The sequence below is a fragment of the Malaclemys terrapin genome, chromosome 10 (genome assembly GCF_027887155.1).
Source record: "Malaclemys terrapin pileata isolate rMalTer1 chromosome 10, rMalTer1.hap1, whole genome shotgun sequence".
In the NCBI taxonomy this organism is placed as follows: Eukaryota; Metazoa; Chordata; order Testudines; family Emydidae; genus Malaclemys; species Malaclemys terrapin.
The window spans coordinates 30,262,322-30,286,625 of NC_071514.1; the positions used below are offsets into that span (position 1 = coordinate 30,262,322).

General features: G+C 41.7%; 1 protein-coding gene across 5 annotated transcripts in view; it reads left to right on the forward strand.

Annotated features, from left to right (window-relative positions):
- Positions 1 to 24,304, forward strand: part of ENTREP2 (endosomal transmembrane epsin interactor 2) — a 403,126-nt gene that overhangs the window by 338,217 nt on the left and 40,605 nt on the right. For all 5 annotated transcript variants that reach the window (XM_054042570.1, XM_054042569.1, XM_054042571.1 and 2 more), the window contains one exon: positions 8,804 to 8,911. In XM_054042570.1, coding sequence (XP_053898545.1) covers positions 8,804 to 8,911 — 108 coding nt within the window. The remainder of the gene's footprint in view (positions 1 to 8,803; positions 8,912 to 24,304) is intronic.

The window sequence follows — 24,304 nt, forward strand, 5'->3', positions numbered from 1 at the left end:
GGGGGGGTCTAGGTGAAGGTGGTTGGGGTTCAGCAGGGGTGGGGCCTGGGGGTGGGGGGATAGAGCTCGGCAGGGGGGTCAGAGTGAAGGCCTCAATGGGGGGACCAGATGCTTGGGGAGTGGGTCTCAGTGGAGTGGGGATCTGGGTGCGGGTGACTCGTCGGGGTAGGGGGAATGGGGATCATCGGGGGGTGGAAGGTTGTGGCTCGGCGGGAGGGTCTGGGTATGAGGGGGTCTGGATGTATGGGGGTTGGGTGGATGGGGGAACAGCTCCCTCTACAGGGATCCCTCTCCCTGCAGTTGAGGCGTGACGGGTGCAGGAAGAGGGGGAGTTTGCAGAGCTTCCTGCAGCTGGGGTAGAAATCTGGGTGTGGGTGTCTGACCCGGCTCTGGATGCCAAGCAGGGGAAGAGGAAGTCTCATCCTCCCCAGCCCAGACGGGACTAGCAGCTGAGCCTGGGCGCAGGGTAGGAGCCAGCAGATGGGTCTTCCCCAGTCCCGCCCCCTGCCCCATAGTGATTTACCTCTCTGCCAGCTGCCCTGGGCACCTGAAACATACTGCTGGGGGAGGGTCACATGACCGCTTTGTGGCTTCCCTGTCAGAAAGTCATTTTTCTGTGGGAAGCAAAGAAATCTATGGGGGACATAAATACGCAGTGGTGCAGAATTCCTCCAAGAGTAAGTAGTGTATTGGATAAATTGATTTAATTCCATTTTAGATGAAACATTTAAAAACCCATTATGTAAAACACCATGAGACTAGTGATCAACTATAAAGGAGTACCTAATTTTATATCTCCTGTTTTGAATGTAATGGAAAGTACTTTTTGCACAGTGCTGATGTGTGTGCTTTCAAAAGTCACTGCTGAAGCTGTAGAAGTGCATAGGTGAGATCATTATAACGACTGGAAAGAGAATTCTGAATAGGCAAACACAGCAGTGGGCCATGCAAAGTGCAACTGCACAGAACAAAACCAAACACTTTAGCTGAAAGAGGGGGAAAACCAAACACTTTAGCTGAAAGAGGGGGAAACAAATATCTGCATGTTTCGTGTGTAAAACTAATTCATTTCATTAAGCATAAAGAAGCCTTTCTTTTAGGAAGTGCAATATGTTTATAACACAAAAGGTGGCTTATGTTCTGTTTTTGTGGGATGCTTTAAACAAACAGTTCTTTGGCTGTATTACATACAGTATTCTTTATGTAAATGCGTTGTACAAAACAAGAGCCTCTTTGTTCTTATTTCAGTCACAGTGGAAAATATGCTGGTGATTAAATGTGCAAGCTTGAAGGGAGAGAGAGAAAACATTATTTATGTATGTAATTTACAGAACATTTCTCAAATCTGTTTTGAACCACTTAACTTTATAAATGATTGTAACAACATGTTTAATTATGTACATTAGGTATGCTTTATGGCATTTTTGTTTACAAGTAGAGTGTGTAATATGTTTTAAACAAGATATACCTACAAATACTTGAAATTTTTCATTCATTTGCAGAGGAGGATTGCTGCTGTAATAATTTTACATACACTGTATAGTATAAAACGGGAGACTAGTGAAAAAATTGTAGCCAGCCTTTACTGGCTCACTGACTCTGAAAGCCACCTCCTGATTCAGTCTTTTAAGCTTTGCTCTGAAGCTCATTACAAATCACTTCTTGTAGCATATGCTGCATAACAACATTAAAAGTAATATGGAATCCCAAGAGCAGCATTAGAAAAATAGGAGTAGTATTCAGGTGTTATGTCCTGCCATAAAAGGACAGACAAACCTTTAGTCAATGCATGTATTTCTCTGACCATCTCATTGTTTAAACCTTTTGACTAAAAAATAAGTTATTTAAAAACAAACCGAAACATTTTACAATCCACAATTCCCTCAGAAGAGAAACTGAAAATAAAAACTACAAGCAGTTTACTTAAAATCTCAGTGACCTTTTAAAGTGAGGTTTTCTGCAAAGAATGCTGCCTTAAAATCCCAGCCCTGATGTATGGTCGATGACATCACATCCAATTATAATGGGCTTGTAAAATAAGGTCAAGTGAACCACAAAAAAAGGATTAATTTTCTGCTTTTTGAGTGTAGAAGCAGGTTTCAGGTTTTTCAGTCGAGTCAGCACATTTCTCCTAGGCAGTACACTTTTATAATTGTCTTACCTATCTTACAAATTTTAAAAATCTTCCTCCTTCTACATTTTACAGTGGTATGGCTGTAGAATACCTATGAGGCATTTTAGTTTCACTATATTATTTAAATGATTCACTCTCTTAAAACTACAAGATAAAATTATAATTGTTGCTTATTATCATAATCTACTTATTTATGGCAGTGCCCAATATGTGCTAGCCACTCTCCAAACATTCTAGAAGGATGATCTGTACTCCAAGGAGCTCAAAATCTAAGGATGGGCAGACAAACCTAACAATAACAATCCAGTTGCTCTTCTCTAACACCTTGAATTAATAAGCTCAAAGAATATAAAAAATAACTATTTAATTTTTGTTACCATTTATATTTTACATTTCTCTAAACTAGAACAATTAAATTAGATGGGGTTCTCATAACATACCAATCCAGTCTTGGAGTTGCAAAAAGTGATTGTGAATGTTTAAATCTAAAGCAACTATTTCTGTTGATTTTTTTAAAAAATAATGAAGGTATATGTGTTAATACTATATTTTGTATAAGCTTGTTTTAAAAAAAAAAAAAAGTTAAATCCTGTGGTCCTCACGAATTATTTTGAAGTCCTTACTCAGTAAAATTTCCTGTTGCCTTTTACTTCTGTTTTCCTTGGCTTAAATGGAACTTCCGCCTGACTCAGTAGAAACTGATGATTGACTTCAGAATTTCACGCAGTATTTGGGACCTAAGCTATCTAAGAGTGTGCTTTCAAATGAGCATTAATATTAGCATGGTGAGGGCCTATAAGATACATACAACAAGGATATTTTCTTGGTAGATTCTGGGATCCTGCTTTCTACCATTAGATTTTTTAAGGTGGTAGGCACTTTTGCTCAATGAGAACTGCTCTAGTGTTTCTACTTTGAGTAGTGTTCCTATGGGTACTCCACTGTAGGTGTCCTTGTATTCCTGTGCTGCTGATGGAAAAATTTTGGGAGCAGTGTCTGTTAGGCCGCACATGCTCTGTCTCTCCTCATCCCCCACCGCAAGGCTAGCCAGCATGTGTAGACTAACCCCTCCTCCCACACACACACACACTTAGTTCCTTCTCAACTGCCCCGGCTACAGATGGAGCTATTAGCTGTCCATTAGTGACTATTACCTCGTCCTTTGTAGCCTACAAGCTTAGTTTTAGTAGTAGTTACTGTAGTGTCTTTATTTTTTCCTTTATCTTCTATAAAATAAATATATAGATGGATAGAGTTTAGTTTCTTTCTTCCTGCCTGTAATGGGATTCACTCACTATTGTGGCGCCTTCTGCTGGCTGTCTTGGGAATTCGGGTGGTGCCTCACCGCTGTCATTCCTGCTCTAGGACCCACATCTCTCCAAGTACTGCAGCATCCTCTTCATCGACACAGCCCTCTGGCCGTGCCACACACCATGCTCCCCCCTTCCGGGGGACCTGCAGTCCGCTGTTCAGCCACTTCCCTTAGTGGCTACTTCAGCGAATTGTTTGGCCACTTCCTCATGGCACCAGCATCCTCGTTGCCCTTGCCTCAGGTCCTCAGCCTGCAAACCCCAGCCACCAGCCAAGAGCTGTCTCTCACTCTCCCAGTCCCTGCTAGCAGCACTGCTCTGTCCAGGGTGTTGGCAGTTCTCTCAGCCCTCCAGAGACACAGTCCTTCCTTCCTGAGCTCCCACCAGAGAACTGCCTTCCTCTGCCCTGCAGCTCCCTTTTTATATGGGCCTAGTTGGCCCTAATTGGCTGCTCCTTCAGTCCTTCTCAGATTGGCTGCTTCTTGCCCTCCCTAGGGCTCTATTAACCCCTTAGAGCTCAATGTGGTGCAGATGCCTCATCACACTGCCCTTCTCATTGGGGGCCCTTCCCCACACCAGGGCAATGTCCAGTTCTCCAGGCTTCAAGAAGTGCCTCTCATGCAATGAAGCTACCACCGTTGCAGACACACTCATGGTGTATTCGTTACCTCTGGAAAGGACACATCCCTCAAAAGTGTGCTGTCTGCCAGCAGTTTAAACCTTGGTCTCACAGTGACAGACATATTCATGGAGATGGCTCTTGGACCATCTCTGGATTAGTGCCAAGAGTCTTCTGACAGATGTGAGTCTTCCCAACAGCCCTCAACATCCACAGGCTATGGGGTGAAGAAATCAGCCGCCGACCTTTCAAAAATAAAAAAAGGGAGCGGGGAGTTTCCACAGGGAGTCACGAGCTAGTCGCAAACAGTCCCCAGCATGCTCAATGTCCTCTGTACCGTTGACACCAAGACAGGACTAGCTTGGTACCCATGGCTCAAGAAAGACTACAGCAGGAAGTACCATTGACATGCCCACAGACCCAATGAGAATGGGGACCTAAGGAGAAGGACAGGAGCAAACACTCCGAGATATCACCGATATCCCAATGCCCCATCAGTACTGATGCCTCATCCAGTACCCCAGATGGCTGATGTGGACAAGATCTCCATCCCACAGGCACCGCCAGCGATACTGAGTTGGTCAGCACCACTGGAATTCCAGCACTCAAAGGATTTCCGTGTAACTGACATGCCAGAGTCTCCTTTCCTTGGTACCGGGACCTCCGCACTGAGCCTCTGTCCAGCACAGAAATCTTGCCCACTGCCTTGCCACACTCCCCCCCACTCTGTAGTGTGGACTCAGACAGCGAACCAGAGGAGGGAATATCTCAGGATTTTTTCCAAGCTCCCTACAGTGCCCAATACAGTAGGACCCCTGGGCATATCTTCAGATGGCCCCACCACCTGGTTGTCCTGGTATGGCCATCTGTGGGCACCACCACCAGGCTCCATACCACCGCTGCTGTGGCAGCTATTCTAGGACATACTGCCCCCATGCCACTCAGGTTTTTAATCCCACTTATGAGCCCCCAAGACACACTTCATCGGCCACAGGATCCAGGACTTCGGAGCCCCCAAAAGAAATCCTGGAGGAGTGAGAGGGCGATGTCAAGGAGGAGGCGACCCCAAAAACTGTATCCTCCTCATTCTCCTCCCCAGACGAGGTTGTCATGCCTCCCCCACCATCCCTGGAGGATGATTTTTGCCTGTTCCAGGATCTTGCGAAGAGAGTGGCTGACTCTCTCTCCAGATACCACTGGAGGAAGTCAAGGACACACACCACAAGGTCCTGGACATCCTCCACTCATCTTCCTCCTCAAAAGTTGCCCTCCCTATCAGTCAGGCACTTCTCAACCCCATGAGAGCCATCTGGCAGACCCCAGCATCAGTCGCACTGACTTACCTGTGAGTGAACAAAAAGTCCAGTCAAGAGAAACAGACTTCCTCTTCTCCCACCCTCCACCCAACTCCATTGTGGTGAATACTGTCAATTCTCATGGCCGTCAACACCACATGAGGTCCACCTCAAGGCGTGCTCCTCAGCCATGCTTCAGTTTTGAATCGCCAACTACCAAGCCCTCACGGCAAAGTATGATTAGGTGAACAACTTGAAACTGAACAGTTTTATTGAGCAGCTGCCCAAGTTACATCATGACCAATTTAAGGCCATCATTCAAGAGGGGCAGCTAGTAGCAAAGACGACACTACAGTCTGCCCTTGATGCAGCCAATACTGCAACCAGATCCATCTCCATGGTGGTGGTGATGCAGCATGCCTCTTGGTTCCATCTGTCGGGTTTCCCGAAGGAGATGCAAGCAACCATGGAAGATCTTCCCTTTGAGGGCACTGAGCTCTTCACAAGAAAACTGATGCCTCCTTTCACACTCTGAAGGTTTCTCAGGTCACTCTCCATTTGCTGGGCATCTACATGTGAGGGCAAAAAAGAAAATGTAGTCCACAGCCCCAGCATAAGCTACACACCTCCCAATACCTGGCTCAATAATACAACAACCCACAGAGAAAGAAAACTAAATTCTCAAGACATAAACCGTCTGGTCAGCAATCTTCCTCGTCCCAGCCATCCATGTCCAAACACCAATTTTGATGTGTTGGTCGAGGTGCATGCAGACCACTCCCCACAACTGCTACAACCAACCATTCCTACCCACCCATTTGGCCACCATTTAGCAGCATTATTCAGCACCTGGGAGTACATAACATTGGACCAATGGGTCCTAGAGATCATTTGCCATGGGTGCTCTCTCCATTTTACCTCCCTGCCTGCTCCACAGTACCCTTCCCTGTCCCTCTTCAGGGAAGGGTACTTCTCATGAGAGTTTACTATGACAAGAGGTAGACTGTCTCCTCCAGTTAGGAGCCATAGAACCGGTGTCTCAACATCTACGAGACAAAGGGTTCTACTCTTGGTATTTCCTAATACCCAACAGAAAGCAGGGATGGAGACCCATATTAGACCTCAGAGCTCTCAACAAGCAAAGAGTCCTGTGGCACCTTATAGACTTAACAGACGTATTGGAGCATAAGCTTTCATGGGTGAATACCCACTTCTTCGGATGCATGAGATGCATGCATGACATGCATCCGAAGAACTGGGTATTCACCCATGAAAGCTCATGCTCCAATATGTCTGTTAGTCTATAAGGTGCCACAGGACTCTTTGCTGCTTTTACAGATCCAGACTAACACGGCTACCCCTTTGATAGCTCTCAACAAGTTTGTCAAAGCTCAGAAATTCAACATGGTCACTTTAGTAACGATCATTCCAGTGCTGGAACAAGGAGACTGGTTTTCAGCCCTCGACCTTCAGGATGCGTATTTTCACATCTCAATCCTATTGACTCTCAGATGATTTCTCAGATTCACTCTGGGACAAGACCACTACTAGTATGGGGTGCTCCCCTTTGAGTTATCATCTGCTCCGAGAGTATTTTCCAAGGTTCTCTCAGTGGTGGCTGCCCACTTATGCTCCCAAAGGATCATGATCTACCCAGACCTGGACAATTGCCTCCTCAGAACTTGGTCTCTCCAGGAGGCTCACTGAGTCACCAAAGCCAGAGCTGGGCCTGCAGAACAAACCCCAGAAATCAACCTTCACTCCAGTGTAGCACCTGGAGCTTATAGGCACAGACCTCGACACTCTACAGGCCAGAGCCCTCCGACCTCAGCACAGATCTCTCTCTGACTACACTCACAGAGACTGTTCAAAACAGCCCACAAATATTAGCCAGACACTGCCTATAACTTTGGGGCGTATGGCAGCGGACACAGTGCTAATACCACACACCAGATTTCATATGCGGTGCCTTCAGATGTGGTTCAGCTCTTTTTACAGACCAAATAGGGACAGACTACACAAACCTCTGTGACTACCCACCAGGGTCAAAATCACCCTAGACTGGTGGACAGATCGAGCCAACATCCCCTTCATGCAAAAACCTCCTTCATTGCTTCTCACCATCGACACATCGTTCATAGGGTAGGGCCCACATCTAAATGACCTTATGACACAAGGAAAATGGTCACCTGTAGAGAGATCCCTTTACATCAACCTCCTTGAGCTAAGGCCAGTCAGGACTGCCTGTGCCTACTTCCTTCTGCTGATCAAAGGGCCATACACAAAAGTCCTAACTGACAACGTTGCCGGTATGTTCTACATAAATTGACAAGGGGGTTGCAGTACATTGATTTACAGCATGTAAATTATTTAGCTATTGGAAGGGACAGAAATGCCATAGTTTTTAAGATAAAGACTTAGATTCTCCAGAATGTTCTTTACCCATTAAGTTCTATTGTCCCCTATTTAACAGGGTTTTTTCCAAATATCTGCTGTGAATCACTTTCACCTCCCAGCCATTCAGTTCCTTACAAGCATCACTGTGCTTGCAACAATATAACCCAATAGGTATATCAGCTGGGCAACAGCTGCACAATTACTAAATATGGAGAAAGTATATTAGCTTATTAATTTTGTGTTGATATTGTAAATCACAGTTATCTTTCTGCAGTGTTAGATGCATTAAATGCAAAACAGGTGACTCTAAGAAATGGATACATTTTAAAAATTATAAATGTGTTGGGGAAAATGCTGCTATTTTAATTTCAAGTATTTAAATCTGGGCAATATATTATTTAATTCTGTTTTTTTTTCTTTTAAGTGCCTGGTATTATTGTTCTTCAAAACATATCATTGTGCAGCTACTAACTCAACACAATGTAACAGACCTGGATGGACTAATTTCATCTTTTGCCATCTTTCTGGGTTTCCCTCATGCTGTTCCAGAGGTGCAAACTATCTGGAATAAGAGTGTACAATTCTTTATTCCTCACCAGTTTTTCTGTTGACATTTTTAAAAGCAAATAAAATTCTAACTTGTATGTTTAAAATACTGAAAGCAATTAAACTGGCCAATGTATTTCTAAAAATTAGAAGTAAGACTCATATTCTCTTTCTGGCAACAGTTATGTGTTGGATTTTGTACCCAAGAAAAGCTGTAGTAGTTTGTGTAACATCAGTGGAATGTGGATCCAGAAACATTTAAAAAAACATTTTTAGTCCTCAAATATATCTCTGGATATAGTTTTCTTCTTTGTTTTTAAAGTGTGTGTTTGGGTTAAGAGAAAGAGTTACATGCTGAGTGAATTGTACAAAGCTAATTAAGATTATATCAAATAGATAACAATTGACAGCATTTGTTATCAAATCTGCTAAAAATATTTGCAATCCTGTCATCTGTATCACCAAGATAAGAAGTGACATTCTGCTGTGTGTCTTTTCACAGGATCTGTTGTTCAGCGTGTGTGCTCTCAATATCATCTCCACAATTGTCTGTGCTTTGGCAACTGCAATGTGCTGCATGCAGATGGTTTCTTCTGATGTTTTGCAAATGGTGAGTGCATTTTAATGATAGTTATATTCTCTCTGTCAATATGTCTGTATGTTATATGCAGATATATTTACATGTATTATTTATAATTTATACATGGGGGGGGTATAAAGTCAATGATGGTTGATATGGTATAAAAGTTTTGTCTGGAAGAGAGATTTTGAAACTGCTAAGACGTGACCATTAACTTGACAAGTAACAAGTTCAGTTTTCAGCTATCACACTGTTCTGGCAGATCTAGGCAGCTATCCATTAGTGTCTCAGCTGTAGTAGAGGGCATATACAAAAAGCAGCAACAGCTGTATATTCAGTCATGCACTTTGGTATGCTGCACAGAGTCAGGAGGAAGGACTGGCACAACTAGTTACACAGGCATAGTTTAAAAGTCCCGTTTAAGCTGGAAAAAATAACAATGAGTTTGAACTGATTACAGAAATGCAACCATGTGCCAGTGTAGGCCTCTGGCTGGTGCAAAATACCATTAGCTGCCATTTTTACTGCATTTAATCATGTGACATATGGATACAAAACACCTTTACAGTCAAATGTGCCAGCAACTGGTTACAAACTTGGTCAAAAATTTTTGTGTGTATGGAGCCTTAAGTAATTAGTGGGGGAGAGTGGGGCGGTGGTGGTGGGATATACACCTCTACCCCGATATAACGTGACGTGATATAACACAAATTCGGATATAACGCAGTAAAGCAGTGCTCTGGGGGGAGGGGGGAGGACTGCGTGCTCCGGTGGATCAAAGCAAGTTCGATATAACACGGTTTCACCTATAACGCGGTAAGATATTTTGGCTCCCGAGGACAGCGTTATATCGAGGTAGAGGTGTATTTATTAGTAGGTTCAATGCAGTCATGGCTCCAAAAGTGCATGATAAATGCAGTTTCTCATTGGTGCATAACATAAGTTGTGCATATATGTATGTGTGTGTTTATAAATAGACATGCAGTGCTTGTTCCATAATCCTTCTTTCGTGTCATGAACAGCATTGAGAAAGAGTTCTCTCATTTCAGCTCATGAGACAGTGTGTGTAAAATATTAATCAAAAGAAGATTTTTATCATATGGTGTATTTTGTACAGAATCATAGGTCTGTTTTTTTCCTTTTCTGTAAATGATCTCAGCTGCAAGATGCCTGATAACTAAAGGTCCTGATCACAAAGGAGTTTTCTCACCTTTCAGTAATGAAAGGGAGAATAACTGATGCTCAGACCTGATAAGATCAGTCTGTCTAGCGTAACAATAATGTCATGCACCCAGGAGTGTAGTCATGAATATTCAGAGAAATTTAACTCATGATTGTTTTATGTCATTTAGCAGCACATTTCTCTGGAACAAAAACATACAGATGACAATGTTCCCACTGGAATATTAAAGTGCTCGGTTGCTCTTCTTTTCCCGATGGCCATGATTAGCCTGAAGATTATTCATTTCCCTACTCTCTGAACCACAATCAATACTTTTTCTTTCTGATCCCCTTTTCTGAAAAGCATGTACAAAAAAGATAGGAACTTGAAAATGTATTTATATTTCTCCCCCTTTTCCCACTTTCCTTTTCTCTTGTTCTTTGTTCTCTCTGATTCTCCATTTTGAGTCTCTTTCCTCACCTTCTGTTCTGCACCTTGTTTCTGTTTTCTCTTCCCTTATTTTTATCTTCCAATTCTACATGTTTTTAGCTATCCCATATTTCTTTCTTCTCGTGGCCTTAGACATCCTTCTTCTATTTTTCTTGCTTTCAGAGACAAGAGGTCCTGAAGAGCCTATCTTTCCTCTCCTCAAGGTATCCATATTTTTTCATATTTATCCCCGATATTTTTCCCTTTCTTCCTTTCCTTCAGCTTTCTGGGGCCAGATCCTCAGCTAATGTAAATCAGCCTAGCTACACTGAAGTCACACTTTCTTACATTAGCTGAACATCTGGCCCAGAGTTTTCTTTGCTTTTCACTGTCCTAACCCCAATGGTCCTGTTCACAGAAAAACTTTTAACCAAGTTTGTTTCTCCTTTTTCCTCTGTAGGCTCCCCAGTCTGATTCACTTCCTTGCTTACAAGTTCATGTTCCCTGTTTCTGCTTCTTCTTCCTCCTCTCTAAAGCACAACACATCCCTGTTGCCATCTTGTGACAGGAGGGTTTCACCTTGGCAGTGTTAAGATAGTAACATGGGGAAATGCTTGCAGTTGTAGATTAAAATGATTTAAAACATATTTCACTCAGTGCTCTGTAGAATAGTTAAATCCTCCTCCTATGCCAATAGAATATACTACACCTCTACCTCAATATAACGCTGTCCTCGGGAGCCAAAAAATCATACCACGTTATAGGTAAAACCGCGTTATATCGAACTTGCTTTGATTCTCCGGAGTGCGCAGCTTTCCCCTCCCCCCCCCTCCCCCCCCGAGCACTGCTTTACCGCGTTATATCGGGATAGAGGTGTACTTCATTACCATCCATAATCAGGCTGCAGGGAACAATCCTGCACTGATGTAAACTACACATAATAAACTATATGGTCCAATATGTCTCTGCTGTCTATGATTTTCTATTCTGTATTAGTGTGTTCCTTGCCCCAAAAGTTAGCCAGATGGAAAGAACTTCTTATTTATTATCAGGACTCCATAGTGGGCTTTAGATAACAGCTGTTGATAATGATGGTGGCTTTTTTTATCACGTTATATAATTCTGTTGTAGTATCCAATTTTCCCTGTGGATGATGTAATTCCCATATGCTATAGGTGTTCTATTGCTTAGCAACACAGAGCAACACAGAACTTAACAAATCTGCAGCTATGCTTCATGAATCTTCTTTCTTTATGGCTTGTGCATATGATAGTTATCCAGATTCACATGTTGAAACTCATTACATTTTATTGCATATAGACATTTACATTATGTATATTTGATGCACTGATCTTGGATGAGTTGTCCAGAAATGCTACATATTTGTACCAACCTTTAGGGTAAATTTGCCTGTGAATTTGAAGATCCTTAGTTGTTAAAAAAACAAACCTGTACTTTCAAGCCTTAAGGAAAATCTATTAGTTCTAGTTTTCTGCTAACAGCTCCCTCCTTGGAATCACAAGTCTAAAACCCATAGATTTTTGAATCACAATAAACAGTTCTGCCATCTGTACCTAAAGGTATAAAACTGAACTGGCAGCTCCACAGGAATTCATCAATTTGAGCATAAATAAATGTGTTTCCAGTTGTCCTCACAGAGACATCTTTTTTTTTTTTTTTACTGTCTAGACAAGGAAACTGATCACAAATAATTCTAAACTCAATTAACTACTTTGAGCATAAAGTTTAAGCTTTTTATTTGTTCCCATATGTATTGCAAGAATAAGCAGGTGAAGTCAAAGACCTTGACGAAATGCATGGGTGATTACACTTGCCTATATTATTCATCGCTTGGAGTCTAACAGTACCACCTTCTTGATATTTTTTTTCTAATCCAGTATTGCTTAATGCAAGCTAGGCTCTCCTTGCTTTTTATGTATGCTCTTTTTAAATGTCACTTTTTTCATAGCCCTCATTTAATTTTACATTTGCTTATGATAGTCTCATAATTGATTTTGGGTGGTGTTCAACCACCTGTCTGTACAGTGCTGTTACTTACTTGTAAGCAATGTTTAAACTGTATATTTTAAATTACATTTAGAGCTCTGTTTTTAGCATTATCCCCCAAAACCCTTTTAAAATAGTCCTCTCTCCAAATTCAAATTTCTTAGGGAAAGATTTTGATACTCTTTGTCATCTAAAGTAGTACCTTGCTCCGCAGGAAGCTGCATATAAATCTTTAGGGCAGAGATCATCCTAAACCCAGGGTTGTGAGTTCAATCCTTGAGTGGACCATTTAGGGAACTGGGGTAAAAATCTGCCTGGGGATTGGTCCTGCTTTGAGCAGGGGGTTGGACTAGATGACCTCCTGAGGTCCCTTCCAACCCTTATATTCTATTCCATTCCCTTATTTGTGGTACAGAGGTTAATAGAGTGAGGCCCAGTTCCTGATTGGGACCTCTTGATGCTAGCAAAATTCAAATAGTAAATAATAATAATAATCAAGGAATAAATGTACCAGAACCTTGGCCTTTGATTAGGATTAACCCCACCTTTTTTTTTAATTCTAAAATTCTGCACATGGCCACCTTCAACATGACCTTGTCTGTTTGATGCTATATCACTGACTCAGTTTTCAATGCTATGTGTTGGATTCCAAACAAAAAGGCTTTCAACTGTGTACTAGTAGTAGCTTCACCACCACCAAAACAAAGGAGCTGCTTGAGATCCTGAGCTGTAAGTAAATTGTTCAAAAATTAGCATAGCTTTCAAAAGAGGCAGCACGATGAAATATGCATGGGAGATGCAACTGATGATGCATGTGAACTTGTTTGATGTAGGAATGCATTAGATTTTTTAGCGCCATGGAAAATATTGACTCCTAAATAGAGCTATGCGGGAAATGGTTTTCCCATCCCACCAAAAAAAATCTGAGATTCCAAAAAGTGTCCCATTTTATTTTGGGGTGAAATTTCCCTGAAAAATGAGACGCACGCTGTAAAATAGCCAATTGCCTAGTGGTTAAGGCACTTACATGGGACTGGGGAGACCAAAATTCAAGTCCCTGCTCTGGCTATATAGCCCTAACCACCAGAATACAGTGTCATTCTCCCTGGCTCAGTGAATGCTTACTAAGGTGGGCCACTCTGCTAGAAGAGATTGAGAGAGCCACTAGTTTGGTGGTTAGGGCACTTGTGGGGTGTGGCAGACGCTCAAGTCAATTCTGTTAATTAGGGACTTGAACCTGGATCCAACATCGATGGTGCCTGCCCTCCCCACTGGAATATTGGCTATTCTGGGGTGGGTGTCTCTCTCATTTGAACCAGAAATTCCATCCTGGACCTGAGAAATCTTTCTAGATGAAAGTTTAGTCAAATCTGATATATTTCTGCAAACAAGTGCCCACAAACAGTTCTTGTTTAAACGAAACAGCATTTTCAGATTAAAGTTTTTCATCAGAAAATTCCCAATCAGATCTACTTTTAAATAAAATTGTCTATTTAGTAGTAATGAGCCAAAATCTGCTGTCTGACTCATGATCATAAGGCAAGCAAAGACAGGCCCAGTATTTTTAACCCAAGAAATCCAGTATATTTCTGTTATTTCACTTGATTTTTTGAACCTAATAAAACCTGCAAATAAGTTTGCCTAATTATAATATGTCGTGTTACTTGATTTATTATCTGACAGCTTAATTAAAATAAATGCACTAGAACAATATCTACCCCTTACATTTTCAAAGCAGTTTACAAGGATTTACCTCCACAGCTCCCGTTGAAGTCTGTAGACACATGTAGTTAACATCCTGCGCAGCACTCTTGGTAGTGTATGTACAGCATATGTTCTGTAGTGCTTTATATCTCAAATATACACATGGGTGGCGGGGTGTCTCACACTTCATAGTTTCTGTAGGCCAGGTTTGTTGCACATACCACATCAGTGGCTCCTTGCATTCCTTCATCATCCCTGCTAGCTTCCATTCCCGTCTGTTTCAGCAACTCCCTGCAACTCCTCCTGCCAGATATTCTGAGAGTCTCCCAATCCAGAGTCCCTATTCTCCCCCACCATGGCAGAGTTTCTGTGTGTGTCCCCATTCCCCGATTTTCCTCTCTGCCTCCATTCCCCCAGTCTGCCCACAGGACAGTGGCTTTGTGTACCGTCTTGCCCTTCCCTCCCAATACCAGGGTCCTCAATCTCCTGCCACTAGGGTTCTATATGCCTCCCATGCCTCATGTTCCCCATTCTACCCCCATTTCCAGGGGCTCCATCTGTCCCCATTCCCCACTTCCCCACCTTCCCCCTCATGGGAGGGCTCTCTGTTCACGCCCATTCCTCCCAACCCAGGATTCCCCAATTTCCCCCCCAATAGGGATTCTTTGTGTGTCCCCCCTTACCCTCTTCCCCTCATACCAGGGCCCTCCATTCTTCCCTTAAGCCAGAGGCTATCTGTTCCCCCATTTCCTTCTCCCCCCTGTGACAGTTCTCAGGGGACCTGGGACAGTGAGTTGCCTTGTTACCCCCAGCTTTCAGAGTGAGGGAGTCTTGCAGATTATCAGCTCCCTAACACCACCAGCCTTTCAGTTGCTCAAGCAGTTTCCTCTGGACTATGCCAGCCCTAACTTCAGGTTAACAATAGGGGCACCCCAATCCCCGAGTCCCTTTGAATCATTCCCCTGTGATATCCAGCCCCAGAAACTGGCTACTCATAGAAATTCCAGATCCTCTGCTCCCGAAGGGGCAGTGTATCCCAGTTTACTAGCTTTACTTTAAGCCACAAAGCACTTGTGAGCACTTTAAAATAAATTTATTTAAGAAAAACTAAAGATTTAACTAGAAACAAGAGAGAATGGTGGGAACAAATGGCTGTAATACAAAACAAAATCACAAAATGGGAACCTGGTCACAAAATGGGAACCTGGGTCAACAGTTTTTAATAGTTACTGTAACTATCTAATGGAGTAGGTTTTCCTCCCAAAGTTCAGCCTATTGCAGAGTTGGATGGTTTCCCAAGAACCAGGGTCCAAACATTCATGAAAACATCCTTGCTCCACAAAGATTTTTCCCAGTGAATGGATCCGAATGCATCCCTCTCTTCTGTCTTATACTGAAATCAGCCTTTTGTTTCCTTTTTTTTAAACGTTCGTGTGGTTTTGATTGTTTGCAGTTGCCTTTGGTGGTTTCCCATTCAAAGTCTTGGTATTGCACAAGGCTAAACAATTGGACCTTCCATCACCAGCTAAACAAAGCAGGGTGACAACTCACCATTATCCGAGTGTGCCATCTTGAAGTCACATCTTCACAGCAGGGCCACCCATGCTCCCTATCAGGACAGGATTCTGTTTCTCCCCATTCCTGTTCTCCATATCCTCCCCACCAGACCAGGGGCTCTGTTCTCCTGATCGCATTCTCCTCCCCCATGCCAAGGGTTCTATGTATGTCTCCTTTCCCTCAATTCCTCCTTTCTTCCCCCTGAATTGGATGGGAGGAATGGACATCTGGTTTCCTCTCTCTCCCACCATGGAATACGCTTTGAGGAGGCAGGACATTAGGAGGGAGAAAGGAAGCCTACTTTTCTCCCCTTCTGGATGAGCATCCACTGCATGGCTCCCAGAAGGAGTGAAATTATTTCTACTCTGTGTGTTGGAGAGAGAAGGCATTTAGGGGGTCAACATGTTAAACTCTATTAGGAGGATGAGTAGGGTTATCGTTGTTCTGATAGCCGAAAATGGGTGCTATCAACAGATGACAATGACTTCATTTGTCCCTCATTTCCCTGCTTGCAATGCTCTGATTTTTCCCCAAAATCAATAGTCTATTCATTTCTAGAACATTCCCTTAAATTTTGAAATTGATCAGATGTGACATTCTGTCATTATTGCATTACATGAATACAGACAAACAGATTTATACCATTGAGTTGTGTGTAAGGCCTCACAAGCTCAGCCAATTAGATGTAATAAGTTATGATTTTATGCCTATTTAAATGTAAATTTTATATTTAATCAAGAGTTTATTTAAGGCATTTCAGGATACAGTTTACAGGGTATTTATTCACTTGTTACTTGGCTAAATTCTAACATGCTTCTGAAAAATTACCCCTTAAAATGTTGCCATATATTCTTGTATGAGTGTCTTCAAAGCCCCACTAACGTATCTCTCTGTTGGGATAATATTAAAGAACAACCTTGATTAATCAAATCTCATGATGGACATTTGGTAATCTAGGGAATTTTCAATGTAATAAATAGACATCAGAGGACATGACCCTATTGTATACTAGGGAACTCAAGTTCAATGAGGTTTAGATATTCAAGATTGAATTGTATACATTATTTGCTGTTGTCATGATTGTCACACTCCATGTTAATAAGTTAACATCGTAGGAGTTTTTTAAAACCTCCCAAATCTCTCTCAGCCTCCTTGCTTGGCAGGTGTTCCACTCAGAACTTGCACCCATCAGTCTCTTATCACTTATTAGCTATGATTTTTGTAAAAATAATTGTTGCTTGTGTAACTAATAAAGGAATAAAAGTACTATTAAGAGTCAGCGATAGAACAAACAGACCTTTGGTGAGAGTGCCACATGCAATTCTGCTAATGGTATTAATTTCTCACCCACCGATCTGTTGAGAAGATTGGCTAGTATTTTTAGTACGTATGTTGTAATTTTATATTCCCCTTTTCTTTACTTTTCTACTGACATAACAGTAATTTTGGGTTTGGGATTTTGTTGCCAGGGGCCAGGTTTTGCTTACTGTATACCATTGAACAAACAAAAATAGCATTTACTAATTGCAAACTAAATTAAAAGAAAATGTATTAACTTTCTGTGTGTGACACACTGTTTCCCAGACCTGAAGAAAAGATCTGTATAAGCTCAAAAGCTTGGATCTCTCACCAACAGTAGTCGGTCCAATAAAGATATTACCTTACCCACCTTGTCTCTCTAACTTTTTGTTTAATAATTGCCCCTATTTTCTATTCTCTAGTATATTTATATAGAATCTTTTAAAGGGATAAGGCCTTGCAGAGTGTGTCTCAACTGGTCCTTTTTGGGTGGGGAAATAGTGAGCCAAATTTAGGTGGCAGTTCTTGGATTGTGCTGTTAAAATCCAATTCTGTTTAACAAGAAAAATGCTCACAGAAGGAGAGAGACAAGAATAGCAAAAGATAAGAAAATGCAGCTTTTGTTTCTGATGCTTGCAGTTAAGGAACAGGCACAGCATATGGCACAAGATCAAATTAGCCGCTCTGGAACTCCAGTTTTTTCTCTGGGCTTGGAAGAATATTTTTCTAGGTTGCTCAGTTTGCATATTGGCACATTCCCCCTCCCCTTTCTATTCCTTCTATTCCATGCACCAAAACATTAAAAATTCTGTGCACAATATTTTAAAATTGTGCATATTTTATTTGTCACAATATAATCCAGTTTCAATTATTTTGGTAATTTATTTCAAAATACCTGTCAGCATGTAGGTTTGTAACAATACAGACAACAAAAAAGATTCAGGAAATAGATTCCTTACTCGGCATATTAATACAAAACTTTGAGTAATAATTCATTTAAACTACAATACAGAGACATATTTCCCACACCCTTCAGAAGCAGTGCAAAGGCTTGTGCGAGTCAGAGGTAATGGAGGAGCTGAGGGAGAGGGAAGTAATTGCTGGGAAGAAGCCCAGGAGTGAACCTGGAGGGTTGTTGGGTGTGGGTGGAAGAAGTATGGAATAGGGTTTTGGGGGGAGGGGAGATTGTTAGGGAGTTGGGGAACCTCCCTCATGCAGACCCTGGCTGACCACTAGCCTCTCTTATTCAGTCAGACATATCTGCCCCTGTCCCCATACGTCTCTGCATCCTCATCAGCCACCCCTTTCCCACCTGTGCCCCCAACTAACCATTCTGAACTCCAGTCTGTAACACACACACCCCAGCAGCCTCATGTGCCCCACTTGTCTGTCCCCCACATATCCCATGCCTCCTCACCTGGCCCCACAAGCAGGGCGCTGTGAGGAACACGTCCTCTTCTCTTCCCTATCCGCAGCTGGCTGCTCCCATCCTGGAACATCTACTCTCTGTTCTGGCACCACAGCAGTCCCCGGTGGGTGAAAGGCACAACTGTAGGGCCTCTCCAGCGGCATGTATTTTCTGCAGGGGGGCATGAATTCTGCACATACACAGCGGCACAGAATTCCCCCCAGGAGTATCTTTCAAATTATGTTCAGGCTGCTAGGAACAATTTTCAGCATGCCAATCTGGTCACAGCAAAGGACTGCTAAGTTAAATATATTCTGGTTGATGAAACTGGACTCATTAGCTTCAAAGCAAAAAGACAAAGATAGGAAAGGTATTGGCGGAATGAAGAAAGGATAGATATTGACAAAGAGGAAGTGGAAGGAACATTAGGTTTGTGACTCAAGGACACAGCCATGGAGATGGTTCCCTCTTCTTGTCTGGTCTGGTTAGAACAGGAAAAACAGATCAGGGGGGAAAAATCTCCACTGGTGTGATAGTAAATCCCTGAATACTTGTGTGGTGGTTTTGGTATGATGGTGATGTGGTGGTGTGCTGACTCTGGATGATGTGAAGGTGATGATGTTTCACCCTTCCTGCCATACTTATCCCAGAAAAGAAACATTCATTGGATCTGGCAACTTTCCCCTGGCAAATTTGACCAGTGAAGATAGGTTTCCAGTGGTCCAGGTTATAGACACTTACTTTTGTCTTGAAAACATTTGGGTCTGTTGTTAAAACACTTGTCACCTCACTGGAAATTGTAAAAAAAAAAAAACCTACTCAACTGTTCTTTGGGTTCAAGACAAACTTATTTTAAAGTACTCCTTAGACTCTACTCTGTGTGTCCTTTCAACAGTAATTTTACATAACATGGTTATAGGTTAAAATTACATTTGGCCACCACTTTCACCACTGTGGCCAATTTAAGACTGTATCCTGGGCTAGGGGTCATCACAGTAGCTAATGCTTTTCTATGTAAAACCACCTCTTGCACAGAGATGCTAATTAAGTCAAATTATATGAAAATTCTGTAATTTGAAGAAATGTCCATTAATGATCAGGCTGTCAGTACCAAAGATATTTTATTTGAATCTTAAGGCACCTTTAAATTCACATCTTGATTAATGAATGGCTACTGCATTAATTCATGCCATTAACTTCTAAAATTTAGTTTCCAGATTTAGGCAAAATAACATTGGAAATTGATTGTAACCATGCTAAAGCATTAATTGCATCCACTCCAGACTTTCTTCAACTCCTAGAACATTGATACATTATCACTCATAAAACCAGTGTTATCCATCATTGTGTATTCACCCTTTATCACCATCACTGTTATTAACAGTTTATCATGTTACTTATACGGTATCTGAAAGAATCCCTTATTGTGTAAGGGAAATAAGTTAATGAGGAGACACAAACTGTAGCATTTAATTACTGTTGTCATCAGCCATTATAATTCAGTGTGTGTCTTGTGAGGTTAACTGAACAGACTCTTTGTGTTACCTAATTGAATGTAGCAAATTGCTTAACGAATTTTTATCATGCTCTTGCATTCAACTTTTATGTAGTACAGTCATACCACCCTAGGCTGTGATCTTGAACATGCTGCTGCAGTCAATAGCATAGGAGCACATTAAATAGGAGGTCTGTAAGGAAAACAGTACTCTTCAGGAACCATTGTCTGTTTTATATGAAGGTTCTATTATTTAATGTGAGCTTAACAATAAACTGTGTGTGTGTGTGTGTGTGTGTGTGTGTGTGAGAGAGAGAGAGAGAGAGAGAGAGAAATATATAGGGCCACTTTCTGATATCAATTAAAGTGGTGAAAAATCCAGATTAGTTCCTTCCAGTGGGCTTCTTTGGATTTACACCATTGTAAAAGAAAGCAGAATTTTCCTCCCTCAGGAGAAACTAGAACTTACATTGGGTTGGAATAGGCAATTTAAAGTGCCAGATAAAGAAAGTTTTATATTCTGAGACCTTTCTACTCACTTGTATTTTCAATGGCATGAGTTTCCTATTAGTGTCCATGGCAAATTTTATCAGTTGGATGTGTAAAGTTTTCTATGGTGGAAGATTTCTAGGCATGTGCATAGAAAGCTGTAAGTGTTGGTTGTAAAAAGTGGGATAACTAGTGTCCTCTTCTGAAGAGATCTAACATCAAGAAATCAGTCCACATAGAAATGAAGTTTGTTGATAGTGTGGTGGGATAAAAGTCATGTTCCTTTTGTCCACACCAAATCTGTCCTCTTGATTATTAGAAACTGTATTGTATGCCCTTAATGCTGTTAGTCAGTTCAATGCCTAGGCTTTTAACCCCACTGTCCTGGCCAAATTCTAATTTCAGTAACTACATTATACTTGTGACGGGTTGGATCACAGAAACCCCCTTGGGAGCTGCCACCCGATGTGCAAAGACTACCCCTGCTTCTGCTTTCCCTGCCAGCTCAGGACTCCAGCACCCTGTCTTGCTGAGCCAGACACTCCCGTCTGGCTCCAGACACAGACCCAGGGTCTGAATCACTTGTCCCAAAGCTGCAAGTTTACCTGAAAACAGCTCGCAGTAGCGTGCTTGTCTTTAGCACTCAGATGCCCAACTCCCAATGGGGTCTAAACCCAGATAAATCCGTTTTACCCTGCATAAAGCTTATGCAGGGCAAACTCATAAATTGTTCGCCCTCTATAACACTGATAGAGAGATATGCACAGTTGTTTGCTCCCCCAGGTATTAATACATACTCTGAGTAAATTACTAAATAAAAAGTGATTTTATTAAATACAGACAGTAGGATTTAAGTGGTTCAAAGTAGTAACAGACAGAACAAAGTAAGTCACCAAGCAAAATAAAATAAAATGCGCAAATCTATGCCTAATCAAACTAAATACAGATAATCTCACCCTCAGAGATGTTTCAGTAAGTTTTTCTCAGACTGGACACCTTCCAGGCCTTGGCACAATTCTTTCCCCTGGTACAGCTCTTGTTGCAGCTCCGGTGGTAGCTAGGGGATTCTTCATGATGGCTTCTCTCCTTCTCTGTTCTCTTCCCCCCTTTATATATCTTTTGCATAAGGCGGGAACTCTTTGTCTCTCTGGGTTTCCACCCACCCTCACTGGAAAAGCACCAGGTTAAAGATGGATTCCAGTTCAGGTGACATGATCACATGTCACTGCAAGACTTCATTACTCACTTGCCAGCACACACATATACAGGAAGACTCACAGGTAAATACAGCCATCTGCAGACAATGGGAGTCATCAAGATTCCAAACCATCATTAATGGTCCACACTTTACACAATTACAATAGGCCCTCAGAGTTACATTTTATATTTCTAGTTTTAGATACAAGAGTGGTACATTTATACAAATCAGATGATCACATTCAGTAGATTATAAGCTTTGGAATGATACCTTACAAGAGACCTTTTGCATGAGGCATATCCCAGTTACTTACATTCACTTATTACAGTATTTTCTCTAAAACTATCTCAGTTACATTATATTGACTTATTATCAAGTTTTTTATAAAACCATATAGACTGCACAACGTCACAATACTTACCTAAATTTCCAGTCTCCTTTTACTGAATGAAGTGTTCTTTCTCACTGGACTGCTGTGTAGTGTTGCTGGACGTTGTTAAACATTACTGTATTTTGCCTTATAGGTAGCAGTGCTGAGGCAGTGGGCAAAGTAATTCCGCTATATAGCATATATAGGTTGCATAATTATTTAGAGACTTTTGTAAAGTGCTTTGGCATCTGTTGGATGAATGATCACTGTTTACTCTTAGAAACACAAGAAAAATAAGTGTTCTCTTTTAGAAAGAACAAAAACAGGTCAGAAAGAAATTAGAATTTTCTTTTTCTAGTCTTTTACTTTTAAAGCCCAAAATAAACTCAATTTATATTTAACTATATAAAAAGAATAATTTTGCCACTGTAAAACGACTATTCTATTTTAGTGTCACCTCTTCATTTAGCAAGTGCTGCTATTATGTTATTTAAGCACCTGCTGTGGGCCTATAATGTATTTTTAGTGCTACATTACTAAGATTAAGAAAATCTTCCACTTTAATTGTATGTACTGCACAAACCCTCTCTAGTAGTATAAATCCACTAAAGCTGTCACGGCAGTTACTAACCTTTTGTAGAGGTTACAGTTTTCAGAAAGGTATCTAATTAAACATTTATGGAACATCGATGAACTTGTGACTTTGTGCATTGAGGCCTAATGCTAGTCAATTTCTTAAGCATGTTAGATAAAGGAAAGGTTAACTACTGTATGGGCTAGTATTTACAATGCTGGATTTCCACACTATAACCATAAATTGTAAATACTAAGCCAACAGAGTTTTTAAATGTCAAAATTTTGCCTTCTGATATAGGAAGAAGGAGGTGTCTAAGCAAAGATGGCATTGTTACTTTGTGCATCAGAAGGCTATAGTATAGTGTTTTTGTAGTTCTTTGGTATGTTGTATTGGGTGAAAGTATCTTCAACGTGATAGTCTTGTAATTATGCAACTCTTTAAATATCTCTGAGTCCTACTTCACAATAATGATTATTATATCTCTAAAGCACCTCAGGAAAGCAATGTTTCATTATGACTGAACCTGACATATGTTGTTATGACTGATTAGCAGTTTTCCACTATTGTTATGAAAAAACAGTCATCTGTTCATTAAGGTGGCTTAATGTCACCAGCCAGAGTTGGTTATAAGATCAATTTCAAATCCTTCCCTCAATTAGGACAGAGTAAAATTGCCAGCTGAAAACTGAAGCCGTTACCTTTAGAATTAGAGAGTCCTCCATCCTTGTCAGTTAATTCCATTAATAGTTTTGAAGTTGAAGTTAGTTAAAAATTAGTCCCTTTGCAGATTTGAAAATAGTCTCAGTTTTGGTTACTTCAAAATAGAAAGGTTTATACATTTAAGCCCAGATCCTGCAAACACCTGATTCATGCATGTTTTTTTTTTTTTTCATTATTATCAGTATCTCTTGTTCTCTTCTGTGGAGTTTCTTTAGCAGGGATTGAGTCTTTCCCTGGTATATAGAATCTTGTACCTAAAGTATTATATTTGACTCATGAAATATGTCCTGGGAAGAAATGCTTATTTGTAATTTTTTTCTAAGACTTAATACAAATAAATATTAAATCTTACTCAGCATAACTAACGTCTCATATATCCCCATCACAGCTGCTGCCACAATTACCCTGGCTCAGTGGTTCTCAACCCGCAGGCCACTTGCGGCCCAATTAGCACACAGCTGCGGCCCAGCTATGTGCTAAAAAAAATTCAGAGTTTGCCGCATCTCATTCCTGGTCCCAGCAGGAGCAGGGCCAGCTGAGGAGGAGATGTGTCACAGAGCCCTGCTGGAGCGCTCCCTGCCAGTAGAGAAGGCAAAGCAGCCCCTTGTGGCAGTGGAGGAGCTCAGCTAGCTGCTTCCTCCCTCCCTCCCCGTGCTGCACAGACATGTAGAGTTGCCAGATGTCCGGTTTTCGACGGGAAAGCGTGGTCGAAAAGGCAACCTGACAATGTCCATCAGACCTACTGACCCAATGCCAAAAGTTTGGTTGCCACAGGCAGGGGGATGCACAGGGTCATCAACCACACAAGCCATTGGCATAGTGTGGGGGGCATTGCCTCTCCCCCCCCCCCCCGACATCCCTCTCCTGATTTCTGCGAGCGCCGAGCAGGGCTTGCTCTGCTCAGCCTGCTGGGGGGATGGAGGTTCTGTCCTTCCCATGCTGCGCTGGCTCACTCGGCCCCTTTGCTTGACTGAGGCTGGCCGCTCCAGGATGTTGCCTCTTGGTTCT